This window comes from Perna viridis, chromosome 5 (assembly GCF_037379345.1).
Source record: "Perna viridis isolate PV_CMFRI_1.1 ecotype Kerala chromosome 5, ASM3737934v1, whole genome shotgun sequence".
NCBI lineage: Eukaryota > Metazoa > Mollusca > Bivalvia > Mytilida > Mytilidae > Perna > Perna viridis.
The window spans coordinates 28,957,984-28,977,816 of NC_142449.1; the positions used below are offsets into that span (position 1 = coordinate 28,957,984).

General features: G+C 31.8%; 1 protein-coding gene across 3 annotated transcripts; it reads right to left on the reverse strand.

Moving 5' to 3' along the window:
- Nucleotides 1-520: 520 nt before the first annotated feature.
- On the reverse strand, nt 521-8,059 carry LOC148616989 (uncharacterized). 3 transcript variants are annotated; one of them, XR_015922367.1, is made up of 5 exons: nt 7,923-8,059; nt 6,843-6,911; nt 4,943-5,011; nt 942-1,115; nt 521-668 (listed from the first exon to the last, which is right to left on the reverse strand). XR_015922367.1 is itself a non-coding variant. In XM_088584202.1 (3 exons), the coding sequence occupies exons 1-3, from the start codon at nt 2,169-2,171 to the stop codon at nt 610-612; spliced, it is 321 nt and encodes a 106-aa protein (XP_088440328.1). In that variant the 5' UTR covers nt 2,172-2,947; the 3' UTR covers nt 521-609. The 3 variants fall into 3 exon arrangements, 2 of the variants coding, with proteins under 2 accessions (XP_088440328.1, XP_088440327.1); XM_088584202.1 differs by lacking the exons at nt 4,943-5,011; nt 6,843-6,911; nt 7,923-8,059 and adding an exon at nt 2,084-2,947; XM_088584201.1 differs by lacking the exons at nt 521-668; nt 4,943-5,011; nt 6,843-6,911; nt 7,923-8,059 and adding an exon at nt 2,084-4,322 and having other exon boundaries at nt 675-1,115.
- Nucleotides 8,060-19,833: the final 11,774 nt, after the last annotated feature.

Consider the following 19,833-nt stretch of genomic DNA (forward strand, 5'->3'; position numbering starts at 1 on the left):
GCAAGAGTGCATTTTGTAACAAATTGATACTCCTTAGAATATAAAAGAAAATATTTCTTTTATATTTTTGTCACTTAACACAAAATACCACTATAAATGACAGGTAGAAATAATATATTGGCACACCCTTAAATAAATACGTGGGATGCTGAAACAAGGGTAAAGTATCCGATCGAAATCAAAGAGAGATTGAAGTCGAACACGTAATATTTCATATCTTTGTAAAAAAAAACAACCTAGTTTTTGAACGCTATGTCGTGATAAGAATACTAAAATTCAACCGTTTAAGTCAAAACTAAGAATGGGAGACATAGTATAATTCGTCATACAGAGGCAATAGACAAAATATCTAACGAACCCCTTAAGTAGATGATAAGAAATCCGTTATCTGCCCAACATTACTATCATGCACCCCACCCCTACCCCCACCACCCCCCCCCCAAAAAAAAAAAAAAAAACCAATATCTTATATTTAAAACCACTTATAAAATAGTATGTCGACTGATATGTACGACAAATATATACAGCAGATATTGTATTTGAAAACTTATATTTCATTCACGTCGGACGAATTCCTACGGCGTCCAATAAATTATTATGAGGGTTTTGTTAATGTTTAGTATTCTGTCTATCAGAACGCCCATTCTTCCACGGGACAAACTTGCTACCTGAAATAAAAAGGTAAGATCTTTAAAGGGTAACAATAAAATGCAATCAATTTCAGCAGTCGAATGTCACTAAATAGAGTTGAATGCTCTTACAATTGATATTTTATCAGGATCCGGTTGCATGTTTATTTTTAGTTTTTACTTTAAGCAGTATTATAATATTACATTCTGTGCAAGATATTAAGAATGAATATTTGTATTATGAAGCTATATCGATTCTGTCTGCTCTGATATCGGTACAGTCAATATCTAAACTTGTGCTGAAATAATTACAGTGGATGTGCTGATGGTCGTCACTTGATGTATTCCCATGATCATTTTGACCTCCATTATTGCTTGAATCAGTACTTGGAAAGTTTTCATCATGAAGATCTTCTGCTGTATTGTATTCTCTAGCATCATGGAAGTATATTTTGTTCATACTGTTACTTTTATCTTCTTCCTTATCTAAAAAAAAACGTGAATGATTCAAATCAATATGTAACATCACCGTTCTATAACTTAATAGCTCAAGTAAGGTTTACTTTCAATCAATGTCCATACAAAGAAATAACAGTCGTGAATAGTGCTCAGGGAAAACATATTTGACACATGACACGCTGTTTTTCTTCTGTTTGACCATATACGGTTAACTAGTTATTTCTCTTAGTCCTTCAGTTTTTAGGAGGGGGTTGGTCGCTTGGCTGTCACTACGTAATTAAATAGTCAAAACGAAAATAACATTTTCATATACGTTCAACTACATTTCCTGTCAAAACAATAATCAAAGATCTAAAAAAAATCTAATTTATATATTATTTGTTTCAGCATATTAAAGCATGAAAGAATTCAAATTATATTGAAACAAGAAGTACAAGGGAACCTACTTAGTTGCTCTACTTAAAACGCCAGAGGTTAGTTTTCTCAATTTTTAAGTATATGTCAAGAAGGAACTTGCTTTATTCACATTTACAAATGCCAACACCTCTTATAAAGTTTCATCGAAATCTCTTTAGAGTTCAGGTATAGAAAACTGACATGTACAAGGTACATGGACTGACAAATAAACCCATATTAACCCATTGTATTTGTTTCCGTAAGGGAAAAATCAAAGAAAATTGATATTCTCAAGAATCTGAAGGTGAATATGTAACAATACAAAGAAATCCACACGGTGATTTCTATTTACCACAATATTTGTCTGAACAAAGTCTGGCAATCATAAATATATGCAAGACCATGTTATGGAATCTGTCATATTAATATGTATGGCCTACTCTGCTGACTACAGAAATTTACTTTTATATTCACTTTCATATATTGATATCTATAAATTATCGACAATGGCAGGTTTGTTATGCATTCTACGACGACCAAACAAACATAATGTGCACTTTTTCGGCACGCTGAACCAGGTCTGTATTCTTAAAACTCACAGAAGCAGTAGTCCGCAGAAAAGCAAATCACCGAACCCGGATACACCCATAGATCTTTTAAGGCAACCACGCATTTGTACCTATTCATAAATCTCTAAAACCAGCATAAATATTAACAGAGAGATAAGAAGTGTTTTTGCCCTGCCTTTATTTAGTGCACATACAGGTATATGCAGGTATTACAATTATTTTTTTAAGGTAGGAGTTACGTATATGGACGTCCCTTACCGTTACTATGCGAGTTATTTCCCTTTGACTACTGACTTAAATGTTTGACGGCAATCGAAATTCCCGAGAAAATTTCTTACGTAAACTGTAGTATACTTAATAACATAACCTTCTCGGAAAAGAGAGACCAGAAGATGTTCACGAGAAAGAAAAAAACAGAATGCACACGAAAGTAATAACGACAATTTAGAATGGAGACAGGAGAGAAGAGTAGCAGACATCTGGCAGATATACTGAAAGATTGTAAAAACTGTATATAATAATTCTCCTCTGTTTTTGCATAATTGCTGATCTGAACGAAGATATGGTCTTATGAGCATCCTTTATGAAAAAAAAATATCTGGAAATATCATCCAATTAAAAATAAATGACCAGTCCTGTTTCGACGAATAAAATATACATGAAAGCAAGTTAGACGAACGATAATTTAGAATCATTTGTATGGGAAGAGTGGGTTCGCGTATATTATTACATTTTTTGTGGACATACCACAAATGAGCGTAAAAATTAAAAGAAAAAGAAAAAACAGAAAAAGAAAAAAAAAAGAAAGAGGTGAAAGGATTGACGACTGCGCTGATGTGTCTTGCCAAAGATCCAAACAAAATGAAATGTCCCTGAATAAGTACGGTTTACAAAATGTTATATGCTTAAACAGCTATTTTCTATCGTTCTAGTATGTATGAACGGATCTCGGAGCTCCCCAACTCAATGAAAGGTTGAAGGCCGTTCATATAATGTTTGAGAGAAGAGAGATCCGTTCATACATGCTTGAACGACCGAAAATAGCTGTTTAATCCTCATAATTCAATCCCGACACTTGGGAAGGTTTTTTTTAATGTGTTGAACCGTTAAATGTATTTATATGTTTAGTTTGGAACAATTTAATTTTTCGGCGAATGTACTTGTAATTAGATTTTAAGCATTTGTAAGATTTTCCCCCGAGCTGAAAATTACTCTGTAACCAAACTGTACCGGTAAAATCAATGTGGATGTAATAAACATTTCTTACGGCTATATCATGCCGTTTAGGTCGTTGCCACTCTCTTTCGAACTACACGGTCGCCATATTGGTTACAAGTTGACTAGCGTTCATGCAAGTATAAACTGTTTGGCAAAGACGTTCTCGACCAATCAGAAACGGCTATTAACATGAAGAATCTAATGATTAGAATTATACGGTGACATACATATATACATACAAAGTTATTATGTGAAATCACCGCGCTTGATAAGAATAAATAGGAGACAGAAAAGGGGTTACATGATAATATTTGCTCCCTCTTGACAAAACACTACGTGATACTTTTTGATCCACCACTGATATAAGAAATCAAACTCAAATAATGTGGTAATCGGAAAAAAGTCGAGGGAAAAAGCACGCGATATCCAATCGGGATACCTACAACAAACTATCAAATAAATCAAAGTACCTTTGTACTGAATCAATTAACATCGATTGTTGAAATTAATCGTCAAATTTGCAAAATGAGGGTTAAGATAGAAGAAAAGAATCGGGATCGTTTTCAAACGTTTCTTAACACAAGCTTGATGTTGTAAATTGTCAAAATTGAACTCATTTATCTAAATTCACCATTCTGATTACAAATGGCGATCAATTTGTCTTTAAAGTAGCACAATAAAGTTCAATTGGCACCGTCCCAGTGCGCCAGTTTGTATGATGTTCAGGTTCGTTGTCAGTTTACAAGGAACACCTATATATAGATGAGTGAACACAGAACTGACTGACATATTGCAAACTACTAGTTTGCCTTTTTTTAGTTTTTCAAGTAAAAATTCAATTTAGCGAACTGCAGATTTGTCAGCTGGTGTCTCCTTCATTAAGATGACTTCATTAAATATCACGCCTACCAAATATCGCATATGTTCATTGAGCATTTTCGTCATTTAGGCCATACAATAATGCAGCGCCATGTACCCATTTTTTTATTTTTTTAATTTTGTTTTGGATACAAATACATGTTATAAAATAAATGAATATACAGAAAATGCATTCGTAAAATATAGCAATCTGAAATATATCCCCTTCTTCTTGTAAAACTTTGATTCTCTGCTTTTTCGAAGAAAAAAAAAACTTTAAGTACTCCCACTTTAGGAGAACATGACGGGTAACGATCCCGTTGTCAAGAGATTTTTAAACACCTTTCGTTAGCTATGACAGTTGATAATTATATACTTTTTTCTAGACACCGTTATTTCACAATACTAAGATTTAATTTAATACCCACCGTTTTGTAACAATTTCCCTAAATATCCTATATATTTTCATCATTGTACTAGTGTATTTCAAATCTATGTATTAAGAAACCGAAATCTGATACGACGTCATTTTTTTCTGTCATATAATTGCATTCGGGTCGATCTTTCCATAGCAGAAATTTTAGAAAAATTCTAGGACGCGATATTTACGTATCTCATAACTTAAGCCAGAAATACATTTTACAAATCTGCCAGTTTGATGTAAGATTCTAACGCTGCATCTCATGCAATCCTAATATATAATTTGCTATGCCCGATTGCCAAAGGCAACCCGTTGATACATGTAACATGTCGATTGGTGTCAGACTGTGATTTCGGCTGGAATAGCCCTATAGTAAAGTAAATTTTACCAACCTCCGGTTAGACAATTATTATTTCCAGTATCATTCGTGTCTTCTTGCCCATTAGCATACTCTTTATTGCCTAAAAAATCAAAGTTTTGGTGTTCAACGCTCGTGTGTGAGATACCACTTTTAAACAAGCGTGAAATGATACCTTCGTTGGTCCGACATGTAATGTTTTAGTAATATTGTTTTTTATGAAAAATGTTTGTAGTTACTGAATTTGATATGCACAAAATGGTATTTTAGATGAAAACAAAAAACAAAAAACAAAAAGCAAAAAACAAAAACCAATACAAAACAAAAACATTTGTGTAATTACCATAACTTATGAATGACTTGGTCAATTGGACAAAAACAGTAAACTTCTTTCATAAGAAACATTTTTACTCAAACATTCAATGTCTGATCAAATGTACATCAAAGGCATAATCAATAGTATATACTTTTTTTACGATTACCAACACTGCCTTTTATATATTATGTTCGTCAATTAGATTGATAGATATTTTACATCAGAAGGCTTTGCATATTTGAGCATTGAAAATCACTGACTTTAATTAAATGTCCTGTCAAGTATTTATACTGGCCAAAAAGAAATAGTTTTTTTTTTTTTTCAAAACATTTTGACGAACAAATAATATCTAGATGAATGATGTGTGTGTACCTCAAAATGATAACAAATTGATTAGTTTAGAGATACATAGTTAACATTCCCGAGACAGTGCTATATTGGCGCAAATCGTAATACAAATTAGCCAATACTATTAAAAAAAAAATTCGAAATGTGTTTTGAAAATCATATACAAACTATGGTTTTACCCCAACCGTGACAAAACAAAATACATAAAATTAATATTATTTATTGTTCCAATTGATAAGCATGTACTTTTTTCACGGAAATGACGGATTACTTCCATTTATTAATTTATATTTAATATGAAATGCGTTTTAGCGTTTATATTAATTAACACCTATATATAGATGAGTGAACACAGAACGGACTGACATATTGCAAACTACTAGTTTGCCTTTTTTTAGTTTTTCAAGTAAAAATTCAATTTAGCGAACTGCAAATTTGCCAGCTGTTGTCTCCTTCAGTAAGATGACTTCATTAAATATCACGCCTACCAAATATCGCATATGTTCATTGAGCATTTTTGTCATTAAAGCCATACAATAATGCAGCGCCATGTATCCATTTTTTTATTTTTGTTTTCGATACAAATACATTTTATAAAATAAATGAATATACAGAAAATGCATTCGTAAAATATAGCAATCTGAAATAGAATGATTAGACAATGCTACACGTAAATCGCCTTCTTCTTGTAAAACTTTTATTTTCTGCCTTTTCGAAAAAAAAACGTTACGTACTCCCACTTTAGGAGAACATGACGTGTAACGATCCCGTTGTCAGGAGATTTTTATACACCTTTCGATAGTTATGACAGTTGATAATTATATACTTTTTTCTAGACACCGTTATTTCACAATACTAAGATTTAATTTAATACCCACCGTTTTTTAACAATTTCCCTAACTAACCTATGTATTTTCATCATTGTACTAGTGTTTTTCAAATCTATGTATTAAGAAACCGAAATCTGATACGACGTCATTTTTTTCTGTCATATAATTGCATTCGGGTCGATCTTTCATCTTTCCATATCAGAAATTTCAGAAAAATTCTAGGACGCGATATTTACGTATCTCCTAACTTAAGCCAGAAATACATTTTACAAATCTGCCAGTTTGATGTAAGATTCTAACGCTGCATCTCATGCAATCCTAATATATAATTTGCTATGCCCGATTGCCAAATGCAACCCGTTGATACATGTAACATGTCGACTGGTGACAGACTGTGATTTCGGTTGGAATAGCCCTGTAGTAAAGTAAATTTTACCAACCTCCGGTTAGACACTTATTATTTCCAGTATCATTCGTGTCTTCTTGCCCATTAGCATACTCTTTATTGCCTAAAAAACAAAGTTTTGGTGTTCAACGCTCGTGTGTGAGATACCACTTTTACACAAACATGAAATGACACCTTCGTTGGTCCGACATGTAATGTTTTAGTAAAATTGTTTTTATGAAAATGTTTGTAGTTACTGAATTTGATATGCACAAAATGGTATTTTAGATGAAAAAAAAAACAAAACTAAACAAAACAAAACAAAAAACAAAAAACAGAAAACCAAAACCAAAACAAACCAAAAACATTTGTGTAATTACCATAACTTATGAATGACTTGGTCAATTGGACAAAAACAGTAAACTTCTTTCATAAGAAACATTTTTACTCAAACATTCAATGTCTGATCAAATGTACATCAAAGGCATAATCAATAGTATATACTTTTTGTACGACTACCAACACTGCCTTTTATATATTATGTTCGTCAATTAGATTGATAGATATTTTACATCAGAAGGCTTTGCATATTTGAGCATTGAAAATCACTGACTTTAATTAAATGTCCTGTCAAGTATTTATACTGGCCAAAAAGAAATAGTTTTTTTTCAAAACATTTTGACGAACAAATAATATCTAGATGAATGATGTGTGTGTACCTCAAAATGATTACAAATTGATTAGTTTAGAGATACATAGTTAACATTCCCAAGACAGTGCTATATTGGCGCAATCGTAATACAAATTAGCCAATACTATTAATAAAAAAAATTAGAAATGTGTTTTGAAAATCATATACAAACTATGGTTTTACCCCAACCGTGACAAAACAAAATACATAAAATTAATATTATTTATTGTTCCAATTGATAAGCATGTACTTTTTTCACGGAAATGACGGATTACTTCCATTTATTAATTTATATTTAATATGAAATGCGTTTTGGCGTTTATATTAAACATTTTTTTCTTCTCTAGTCATTTTCAGATTTTGCAAATATATATATTCTTAAAGCGCATACTTTGTCCTTATTAAATAACAATTAAAAGCTCTTGTGATTTTAAGGTTACTTACAATTTGCAGTTTTACTTGTTTGTCCCTTACCTGATATCAGCTTGGTCAAAACATGATATAAATCTAAAAAAAAAAAAGCGGAAATTGATAAAATTTTGAGGTAAAAAAAATCAGCTACTAAATTACAAAAAGAACAAAACAAAACGATTATATTAAGAAGCTCTCTATTTAGAACCCAGGCAGTTCCTATAATGTGTGTGGCACATGGTTAATTTTATCCCACTGAAATTTTGTTCCAATGTAATGTTTGTATCATATGTATATGAAATATTATAAAGCTTCGTTTAAATCGAAGATAGATAGCTCAGAAAATTATGTTAAAGTTTAGTAAGGAAGCAACAAAATTTTGCACAAAAAATGTTATCTCTCTTTTTCAACATGTTTCAATACTTACTGTGAACATATTTCTCTTCAACTGAAACAGATAATTAAAACCTAAATTCAATTTTCAGAATGCATTTATGATATAAAATGGAAATTTTTTTAAAACAAAATTTGTCATGTACCACCCCCAGCTTGGTTTTTGTATGGATACCCTTTTAAGACATTACTATGCTAAGCGTGATTAGGAAACACAGAAACGTCGCGTAGCAAGTATGAAGCAATGATGCTTTGTATACAGAAAAACAAAAACAAAAACAAAAACAAATATTAAAAAGCCACGTTTTTTTTTTCAAATGAAGTACATGTGAAATTCTTTGCGACTGTTTTTTATTAGTGTGAATATGAAAATTAAATATGTCGCTAGATATGCAGAACGAATATATGTTTGGTATATGGATTAGGGGTTACAATCCTATCACTATGTTTAAGCTATTTCTTAATGTCTTAAACGACTGTAAGTGTAAGGCTGAAAATCTGTAGAGAAAGTGTAATCAGTCGGAAAGATATAAAGATATTGACATGGTGATTGCACTAAACATCACATTTTTTAATATATGAGGGTAAATAGGATTCCTGGAATATAGCAAACAGCAATGCACTAAATATTTCTCTAAAGTAACTAAAAACAACAAAAAACAACAAAAAAACTGAAGTTTCATTTCTCAATCATATATCTTATTTGAATGAATTTAACATTTTATCCATGATTTATCTTGGTATCATTACCGATTTCATTTATCACCAGTAAACATATCTCTGAAAACGGGAAGAAGGTCAAGAAAGGTGTATTACTAATGATAACGACGACGTACAAGTACCTAGACATATTGCACATGCATTCCATTTGTTCCTGAATTTAGGTTTAATTTTAGCACATGTAGATCAAACCATAAACATTTTCAGTATGTATACTTATACAAACAAATTATATTCGATCAAATTAAAAAAAACATAAATGTATAAATAACAACCACTAAAATCTATATTCAATCATCATCGAAAACTTATCTAGAACTCAAGGTTAAGAAAGCAGGACATTAACTCATTACCAGGACATATCTTACGCTGAAGCTGCACATTATACCGACTGGTAAACCCAATTCCTGAAACGTAGCATCGCGTTTTGTGATTTAAAAAATAGTAAAACCCTGAACATTAAATTCAACACAACAATATCTATATGTTTTTTTTTCTTATTTTTGACCACTCAAGTTGAGCCTCAAAAGTATGAAGAAAATGTTATCTGATTGGTCAATTTTATCTTATGAATTATTTATAAGCATCTTACACAAATCTCTGGCCTTGCATTAGAAATATTTTGCATGATTTGTTTTAATGAATAATACATTTTTTTGTCGTTTATTTGTTTGTTAATTGGATATAAGTTCAGGAATTTTTGCGAGATATTATGATATTAAAAGGTATAAGTTTAACTGTGTAAGATAATCGTTTGTGATTCGAATTATTACGTAATCCCGCCAGACTTATAATACAAAAGTCATGTTCTAAATTTAAGTCCATGAAAATGAAAATATGCCTTTGGTAACAAATGGAAATTTTTACACAGCTGATAATGTTTTCTTTTACTGTTGGTAAACTTATACTTAACACACGACCAAGAGTTCCGTAACACAAGGATCCGGAATCAGTTATATATCCGTCCTGTTTGCGATATGTTAGGTGAACTTTTTACCAAGACATGCCATAATGCTAACCTTCTCACCACAGTGTTCATGATCGGACATAAATATGTGTCACGTTTAGGAAGTGCTTTAATTCATAGTGACAATTTGCATAACAATTTTAACCTTAGCTTCAGTGACTTAAAGTGTTACGGGATTGGAGGAGGTAAACTACAACCTTAAACCAGAACTTTCTACTGTTGAGTTACACTTGGATGTGCAGAACCAAAATGTTTGGTCTGGCTTCTTTTTAAGAGAGTAATCAAGGGAACCAAGGTTATAGTGGTAATAAAAAGAATGTAATCCAGGGACAAAGACAAGACATGGAAAACAGACATTCACAAAAAAGAACATATAGTAACTAAATCATACATACAAAGTAACAAAAGTAAATGAGCAACTCGGACTCCACTAAAAAGTGGGAGCATGGACCAGGTGCACCGGTAGGGTAAGCGTCCTCTGCTTTTCTAGAAACAGATGTTTTTTTTTCATTCATGCTTCAGTGCTAAGAAAACCAAATCTCACCCAACCTTCCTTATCAGAAAATCCATCTATATAAACCGTCCAATGTCAAGAAGACAAAAACTGCCTTAAATTTCTTACTCTAGTTAAAGTTGAACGCCCCCAGTTTTATCTAAAGGGTTATGACATTAGCAAGACTGGGTATCTTTTAAATGGATTTGAAAAATGCGTTTTTGTTAGAACATCAAAGGCCAAGGGAAGATTATTAATGTCCTGATTTAAAATTTTCTAGGGATAATCCTGAAATTGAATAAGAAAAGTTACATAAAGACTTGTTCAAAAACGGAATATAAAGCCTAACAAATTTTCAACAATGGAAAACATGATAATTTCTACTTTAGGATTATTACTTTAAAATCACAGGTTTTCTGGCATTTGATTCATCATCCCTCATGTCCGGTTAAGAAAAGTGATTCTGTAAATGCTTGGATACCTGATGAATCAGCTGCAGTACATTATGCGGGGATATCTTAGGCTATTCAAAATATTAAAAGTTTAGGTAGACAGTCTTTTTTATGCAAAACCAGCATCCGGTCAGCATTTCACATCATTCCAGTAAGTCCGAGGGATTTTGATTTGTTAGGGTTCATTTGAATGCTAAATTTTATTTTGATCGATGTTTATCGATGGGATATCGAACTAGATGCACAGTGCTTTGAGGAACTAAGTCCTGTCATAGAGTTGATATTGATAACAAAAAAAAGTAAAAAGCTATGGTTCATGTATTGGATTATTTTAAAGTACTCTTGGTACTTCAAAGTATTTTTCGTGTGCCTCATTATAATCTTCCTTCTATGGTAAAGTTAGTTCTATCAGGATGGTCTTATTTCTATTTCTGACCACAGCGCAATGTCAGGACTCACGTTTGTATAGACTTAGAAAAACCACTTTTTCAGGTCAACTCTCGTGCATTTCCCAAGTTCGTTTTTCACTGAGTAGACCTCCTCGACTCGATGCTGAAGTCTCCTGCCCTTACAAACTGTTCAGTTGATACTTGTTTCTTCTCTGGTCTTTTCTTCCTCCTTTCTATCTCCAATATGTCTTCAAGACTTTGTTACGCTTTATCATGTTTCCATTTGAATCTAACCTGATGCAGGACTGTATTGCGCCCGGATAAGATGTGTGCCATTATTCCTCTCTCTCCACACAGCTTGCAGTTTGGGACTTCAGTCAGTCCCCATTTGCAGAAGTTGTTTGGTGATGGTAAGGTAGTTCAAACTGCACGGAAAACAGAGGGAATCTGACTGGTTCCAGTCTGTAATGCTCTGTTCATATCACTTGCCTATCAAGTAGATTTAATTTACATCAAATGTGGCCATAATTAATAAAAAATAAGTTCTTTTTTAGGAGTAAATTTCAAAGAATGCACTAAAGGCAGATCATTTTAACTTTTCATTATTTGCTTTGAGATTATTTCGTTTTTCCATGCTCGATCAATACAAAGATGATCCACACACACAATATCGGCGGAGGAATAAAATACAATTATATGTACATTAAAATCAGGAGATTATCGCAGTTGAAATTTGAAATATAAATTATATATTGGCAGTAATACAAAACTTTTGTATAGTTTTCGTGTATTTAAAACCTAATGCACAAATCAACACCGTTTGGGAATAGATGTTTTAGATGTCCTTGTGCCCTATATTAATTGCTTATTTGTATCATGCTCAATCGATTATATAAATGGTTCTGGAAACAGATTCAGCAGACATCAATATTTAAACTAAATGAAATTATGTCTCCAATCACTATTACAGTTGTAAAAGTTTATCTCTATTTTTTGAGAATATACTTATATGGCAGTTCTTTAAATCATATGTTTTCTACCTCTTTCTTTTCTTTGTATTGTCAATGACCTTGTTAATATCTTGTTTTCATATTGGTTTGATAGGTTTCATCATTTATCTATGTATTATGTTTTTTTTTAACTTGAGTACAATTTATTAAGTAATTGCTAATGTAACATACTGTACTACAATGTACAACCAAATGTCTGCTTGTGTTTAAGTGATTTAAAACGTATTTTCTTTTTTCAATCCTAAGTAGTTCGAGAGATGATATTTCTGTAAATAATTTGACAACAACTACCATCTAGTAATGCAATAGTAAAGGAATACAATTAAATTAAAATTATAGCACAATGATCTCAAACCAATTATAAAGTACAACTGTATAGTGCAGCAAAGATTGGGGATTGCCCAAGGGACAGTGATATTTCTTGAAATGTAGACATTGCCACCAGCTATCAGGTGTCGGCATTCTCAATGTTGAAGGCAGTATCACTTTTCATGGACAATTAGTTTATCAAAAAAGCCCTCTACATATGAGATTACTATTGGATGCCCGCCGAATAGCGGTCGATTGAGCAAAGTACGGACACGGTACAAATTTGACGTATCAAAACAAAATGAATAATCGTTGTAAAGATCTACGATCATCTACCATACATTAACGGTGTACATTTTTGTTCATATTTCTTAAGTGGTTTAAAAGGGAGGACTTAGTTTTTCTTTTCGTTTTTTCTTTGCGCGCTTCGCGCAAAAGGTACTTTTGTAACGCAAGTAAGCGAATGATTTTTTTTTATTCACATTACTTACTTTTTAACAATTCATTACCAATTTGTCTTTTCTCAAAAGTTAGTATCAAAAAACATGTAACAACCAAAGAAAGCCCCCAACCCCACCCCCGCGAAATTTAAATGGTGCGTCCATAAGCAAAGTTTCACATCCTCCTACCAATGCACTTCCCTGGAATATTTGGTTAAATCTAGGACTAAGAAGCTGTTTAATTGGTCTCAGGTTTAATTTGATCCAGGGGTTTGGGAGGAGCTGACGTTTTACGGCGACGATGACGAAATTTATAAAAATTAAGAGAATGCAATTATGTGAATAATGCACAGAAATATAATATCCATTTTATGGTTTTAATTACCTTCCTTTACATACACCTGAACCTACCAATAACAAACGGATTTTTTAGACTGCTTTCAACATCATTTACATATTTACAACAACAATAAGTAAACATATGACAAATATCATTCATATATTCAACAGATCACATGGAAACATAAATACAGAAGTAACGATGATAATAATGTATGAAAAACTTAAAATGGGCTAACACAAACATCCATCAACATAAATTCACAATTCAACACAAGAAGAACATAAATAAATCTAACTTGGTAACACCTTAACTTACAATATATGAAACCCTTACGGAAAGTAGAATTAAGTGTTATTAGATCCTAGCGACATGAGTGACTAAATGGGACAATTTGTGGATCTAATTTTAATAAGATTGACAAACATATATTGTACTTGTATACTGACAAGAATGGGCAACAAATCAAAAGTCTACCTCATTTAAGTGTTTATAAAGTCATTTACCGACTTTAAAATGTAAAAGACAATGTAAAATCTAAATGGCTCCTTCATTTATTATCCACGTCCATATTCACAAAAATTGATATTGCTAATGGCGTGAAAGAGATACATGTAAAAACACAACAGAGACGGATCAAGAGTGGGATCCTTTCTATTAAAAGATTTGTAATTTCCATGTGTAACATTGACATAAAATGGCGAATAATGCCCTAGCACTCTTTGTTTCTGAGATATCTCAGCTGACATCCCTCCCCATTTTCAAAGTGTCTGGATCCAATCCTGCCCACACCTAATGCCCCTGAAATGTGAAGGCTTCTATCCATTTAAAACAACACAAAATGAATACACAAGACCCGTATGAAACAAGTACCATTTTCATGACAAAAATACAATGAACTTCGATTTTTGTCAGAAGATTTAGTAATACTAGCATTGATACTAGTATTATGATGTAACATGCACACGATTCACAAGTTTACACAATTATGTGAAATACACGTGTAAATGGGTCCTTTAATAGCTCCTTCCAAACAGTATGCGTAACAATAATCACTATGTTTAAGAAATATTATATGTGAAATACACATGTAAATGGGCATTTTAATAGTATCTTGAAAAAGATTATCGTAACAATGAACAATACAATACAGCAAACATATTGATATTCAAACATGTTATTTCACTGATGTTTTATGAAAAAATAACTATTACATTTCGTAAATGGAGAATCATTTTTGTTAATCCTTAAAATTTTGATAGAAATATGTATTTTCCAAGAGTAACTGTGTTTAATATGGCGCAAAAAAGTTATACAAAATTATTTAACAATGAGCTTTGAAAGGCAGATAGCAAACATTTGTTTTAAAAATCCCTTTCAAGGGGAAGATAATTGGTAGGTAAATAAAATATACTATAGAAATTGTAATTAGAATTTTAATATTTATCTTTGAGTATTTAAAAAAAGGTCCCTCAATTATGCTTTTAAAACATTTGTTAGAATGTGTGCTGAATATTCTGTTAACAAACTTTAAATTTATACAGAGCAATTTTTAATACTTGTATAACTTTATCTATATCTATATAAATTCATGTAAAAATTGTCAACATAAAGGTTCGTTTATTTTAAATCAATTTTGGTGAGCATTATATTTAATACAAATTCTTATTCTTAAGTATGCTATTGAAGGTCATCTTTCAGGAATAAAAAACAGGAAAATATATGAACAAAACTGTTGGATATAATCTACCTTAAGCACAGTACACAATTACTGGTTTATCTATCACAAACATAAATACATTCAGATTTATGTTCAGGAATTCAACATTTTTCTATACAATTAGCTGTCTGGAAGAAAAAAGAAAAGATAAAAAAAAAATACAATGCTTTTAAATTTACAGCATTTGACGTCAAACAGATTTAATGTACTGATGAGAGTAGATTTTATTCAGTTCAAACTACTGTGACACCCTACAATATACCGCTTATACTGAGGTTGCAGCTCAGTATACTAAATACATCAAACCAAGAGCAGTCTAAAAAAGTATTAAAGCAATATTCAAACTCAAACCAGCTCTGACCACTTGGATTGTGTTTACTGTTTAACAAAAGATCTGATTTTACAATTAAGTACGATAATGGTCAAAGAAAGTAAAAACTTGCAATTAGTCTCTTATCTAATAAAAGGCAATGTTAAATACCTAAATGATAAACATAACAACAGCAATGGCAACTACAACATCATATTGATATTATACCATTGCATTTTTTTTCTTTTGTATAGGGGCAAAAAAGATACATTGTTTTTAAATATACAGTTACAATTACTGGACAAGCACAGAAATTTTATATTGGTACACCCATTAACCAGAAAGTCAAGTTTCCGACAAAGCATCTTTTTCTCAACCCATTTACTATGGTTCAGTACAGTAAAAAAACATGAAATCTGAACATTCTGGATTTTTTGGATTAAGCTAGTGCAGTATTTTAAATGATACAATGATAATGAGGTCATTCAAAGTGAATATCTTGGTTATCAGGCCATATTCCAGGGTACCAATGAGGAACAGAGAGACATTCCATCACCTTTTTATTGTCATAAAGAAGTTACGAAATTTTTGTACATACCAAGAAATAATCATGAGGCCCTTAAACATGACAATGGAGCCTACAAACAAAGAAATTATTATATTGGTTGGTCTTATATAGTGAACATTCCTACATAACGGTCATCATTTATTGACAACAGTTTCGAAGAAATGCACCTGACCACATCTTTACATTCTGTAATAGAAAGTCAAAACGAATATTTAATTAGAGAGTTGAGCTATGAACTACTGCTTATTGAGAGCTAATTCACGCTTTTTTAAATTTACCTCAGAACAAAGGAAAAGGTAAGTAAAGATGGACAGGTGAATAGCTAAAAGGTAAACACAACTAAACCAGAATAATTAAAAGTATATGAATGTTAATATCTTACTGTGTGATCTGACTGTCCCACATTTCGCATTGCAATATCCTTAACTCTGAAACAATACTAATATACATCAGCATGTTGAAAGCTGATTTTCTGTCCTGACTTATTGGCTTTAAGATGAATAACCATCAATGAAACCCAACATATGATATTAACAATCTCATTTACTGATATCTAGCTCATCATACAGAAGTTATCCATGTCATTTAATTATTCTCCTCAACGAATCCCATGAAAAGCGTGAGCATTTGGTTAACAAGAATAGGATACAGATTTTTCACGAAAGTGATTAGCTAATCTGTTAAATGTGCTTTTACGACTCTGTACACATATTTGTCCAAAACAAAACAATGATAAAAGGCAAGGCTAATGGAGTAAATTCACAATTTTAAAGCTTGTTAATTTATCTTTTTACTTGTTAGAGATATAGTATGAAGCAAATTCAGAATTTCCTTAAAGAGTAATTCTGATGATGCTTTATTCCTGCCTAACCTTGTGTATATTTAATCATGTTATTACCTTGATAATAAAGAGTGACCATATAAAACTACCAACCACTCCTTGTACAATATTGACCATGATTCTGATTACCAATATCTACTTCACACTTGTCATCATTCAAACAAATCGTCTCTGGCGTATTCTCTATTTCGATTGAAAGAGAAACGAAGTGAAAAGTCATTTCAATTGATTTGATACAGTTTTGAAATATTGTTTTTGCTTTTTGTTTTTGTTTGTTTGTTTTTGATTTTGTTTTTGTTTTGTTCTTGTTTTAGTTAATTCTATGCTCAACATTGTATCAATTAAGTGACGTTTGGAGCTAGATGATGTGTTCATATGCTGCTGCTAATGCTATACCCAAAAACAACTTTGGCACTTTGGTATAGAGAAATCCTTCGAAACGTTAATGATAAAACACCCAAACCAAAAGATCTCAGTATTTGTGATGAACAGCTGGGTATTGTGAATTCTACGTGTACATCTGAATCTGATGATATTTCGACAGTGCAGAGAGAACAATGACAAAATATGGTTATAAGGCATTCAAGTTAAATTACAAAGAGTCTAGAAAAAAAAAAAAAAACTGTAAGCAAATCTTTGTAACTGATATCCATGTTTCGCAGCCCAGTAACCATACAGACAAAATATACACATCATGCCGGACTGAATTTATGCTATTTAAAATTGAATCTCACAATATAGCATACTACATTATGTAAGGAAGCAGTCAAAAAGTCAAGCCCAGGTCTGTGTTGGTAGTTGTAGAAAGAAGTGGGACAATTTTTTAATGATATACCCGCTGACAGACGGATGACAAACAATATGTCCCCATTCTTTTTTCATAGCTGAATATAATTAGTGTTGTATTGTTATGTTTGTACTTGTTTACTGATGTTCTGATAGTACCAGAACGTTTGTAAAATTACTGCAATTAACTAATGACGTAACAATACGCATGCAGAGTACGTGCCACAGAGGAAAAAGAAGGTTAACAACTAAAGCTTTTCACTCAACTAAGTTTTTTCCTTTGCATTTCCTCTATATAATATGTTGAAGCACTTACCATTACCTTGATTTTTTCTTGATAAATTTTCATTTTCACAGAATTGTATGAAACCAAATTTCATCATCAACACAACTGATGTCAAACCAGAAAGAACAACCCTACAAAAGACAAAAAGATTGCTACATACATAGTCTAGTCATAACATATGGATCAAATCTAACAGGAAATGCTTAGAATTGTTTTCTTGAACAGAAATGACTTGATACTTAAACTTATTATTCAGATACTACATACAAAACACGTGATTTTTGTGTTTTTTTTTAAAGATTATATAACTTAATGTGCTACTACTCTGTACCAACAAGTAAATAAGAAAAAAAAAAAACTACAAAATACCGTTAATATTGGTTCTGTGGGAACTCACAACTAAAGCCAAGGTTGCCTCTTTACTAGACTCTAACTTTATCATAAATACAGTGTTCCATTATTCAGAGAATGCAGTATATATATAGTATAAAACAGTTCATGTATCAATTCTTGCAACTAACTGACAAATCATTAACCGATTTTTGAACGACCCGTGACAGGATATCCAATGCCTAGTGACCACCCTTATCCCAGTTTTGTTTCATTTTTATTTAAAATGACGAATGATAGATTCATACGAATTTAAACATTGTCAATGGAACTACATGCACCACTCAAACATAAAAATACTATAACGTATTTTCAAATTTAAAAGATTTAATAAAAGTTGTACATTTCTTTCAGAAGACAAATATTTAAAAGGAAGGTCATAAAAAAATTATTTCTAAAATTATGCTATGAAAATAGAAACAAAAACTAATCATATTCTCTTAAATATATGAATCAATGAGGCCAAAACCTAGCACCAGAACACTTGATTTTTTTTAAGTTTGAGAAACGTCTTAACTGTTTGTGACACTATCAATTTAAAATATTATAATTGGAGTTTCCACTGAAGTTAAGAATATTCTCAGACTTAAGTATTTTCTTTTTAGGGGTCAATTATTTATCTGTAACTGATCTATGATGGATTGCAAAAAATAGTTGCAATTATATTACAAGAGATATTATACACATGCAGTTAAGGGTAATATGCTAGATTCCCACACAAAGTAATTCTATTGCAATTTTTTGAGTGTGGTAATCTATGTGATATATTTGACTGAATTATAAAGTTCATGGAAGTAAAATTCTCAAAACAATCTGATGCTCCTTTCTATAATAGAAAACTGCCACAACAGTGTCACTCCTCTTGCACACATTGTGTGTCTTCTTTGCGCCATTACTTCCAAAGAATACTGATGAATGTTATTTATCACCTTAACAATTTATTGTCTAATGATATTTTGCCGGTTTTGAAAACAATAAAACGGACATGAGAATGGAAAGGATAAGAAAATGTTCTGGCTCCAGCAGGTGGTATTTTTGACAGAAGGGTTGTATAATCATGATCAGGATGATATACCTTAGTATATCACTCTCTTGCTGAGGAAGGGTGGTATATTAACGGTATTTTACAATGCGTTTTTTAACGTATTTACCTATTCTCAAGTAATATACCTGAATAAGATAAACGGATAGATGGCCAGACGCACAAATTTTTGGAGGTCATCACAAAATTACTCACCAATTCGTGAAGCGAGGTATAAACATACGAATTAGAATATTCCTTGGGAATTCTATGGTGAAATGATAATGATGTCATAGTATTAACTTATGTTCAAAGTGTAATAATTTTCCTTTCCTCCTTTGTCTACCCCAGCTACATTTTAGCGGGTATTTCTAGAAAAGTGGAGGACGCTAACCCTACAGGTGTACCTAGTCCATGATCCAGTCTTCAGTTGAGTCCTAGTTGCCTATTTGCTTTGTTACTGTGTGTGTATTATTTTAGTTACTTTATGTTCCTTGTTGTGTAAAACT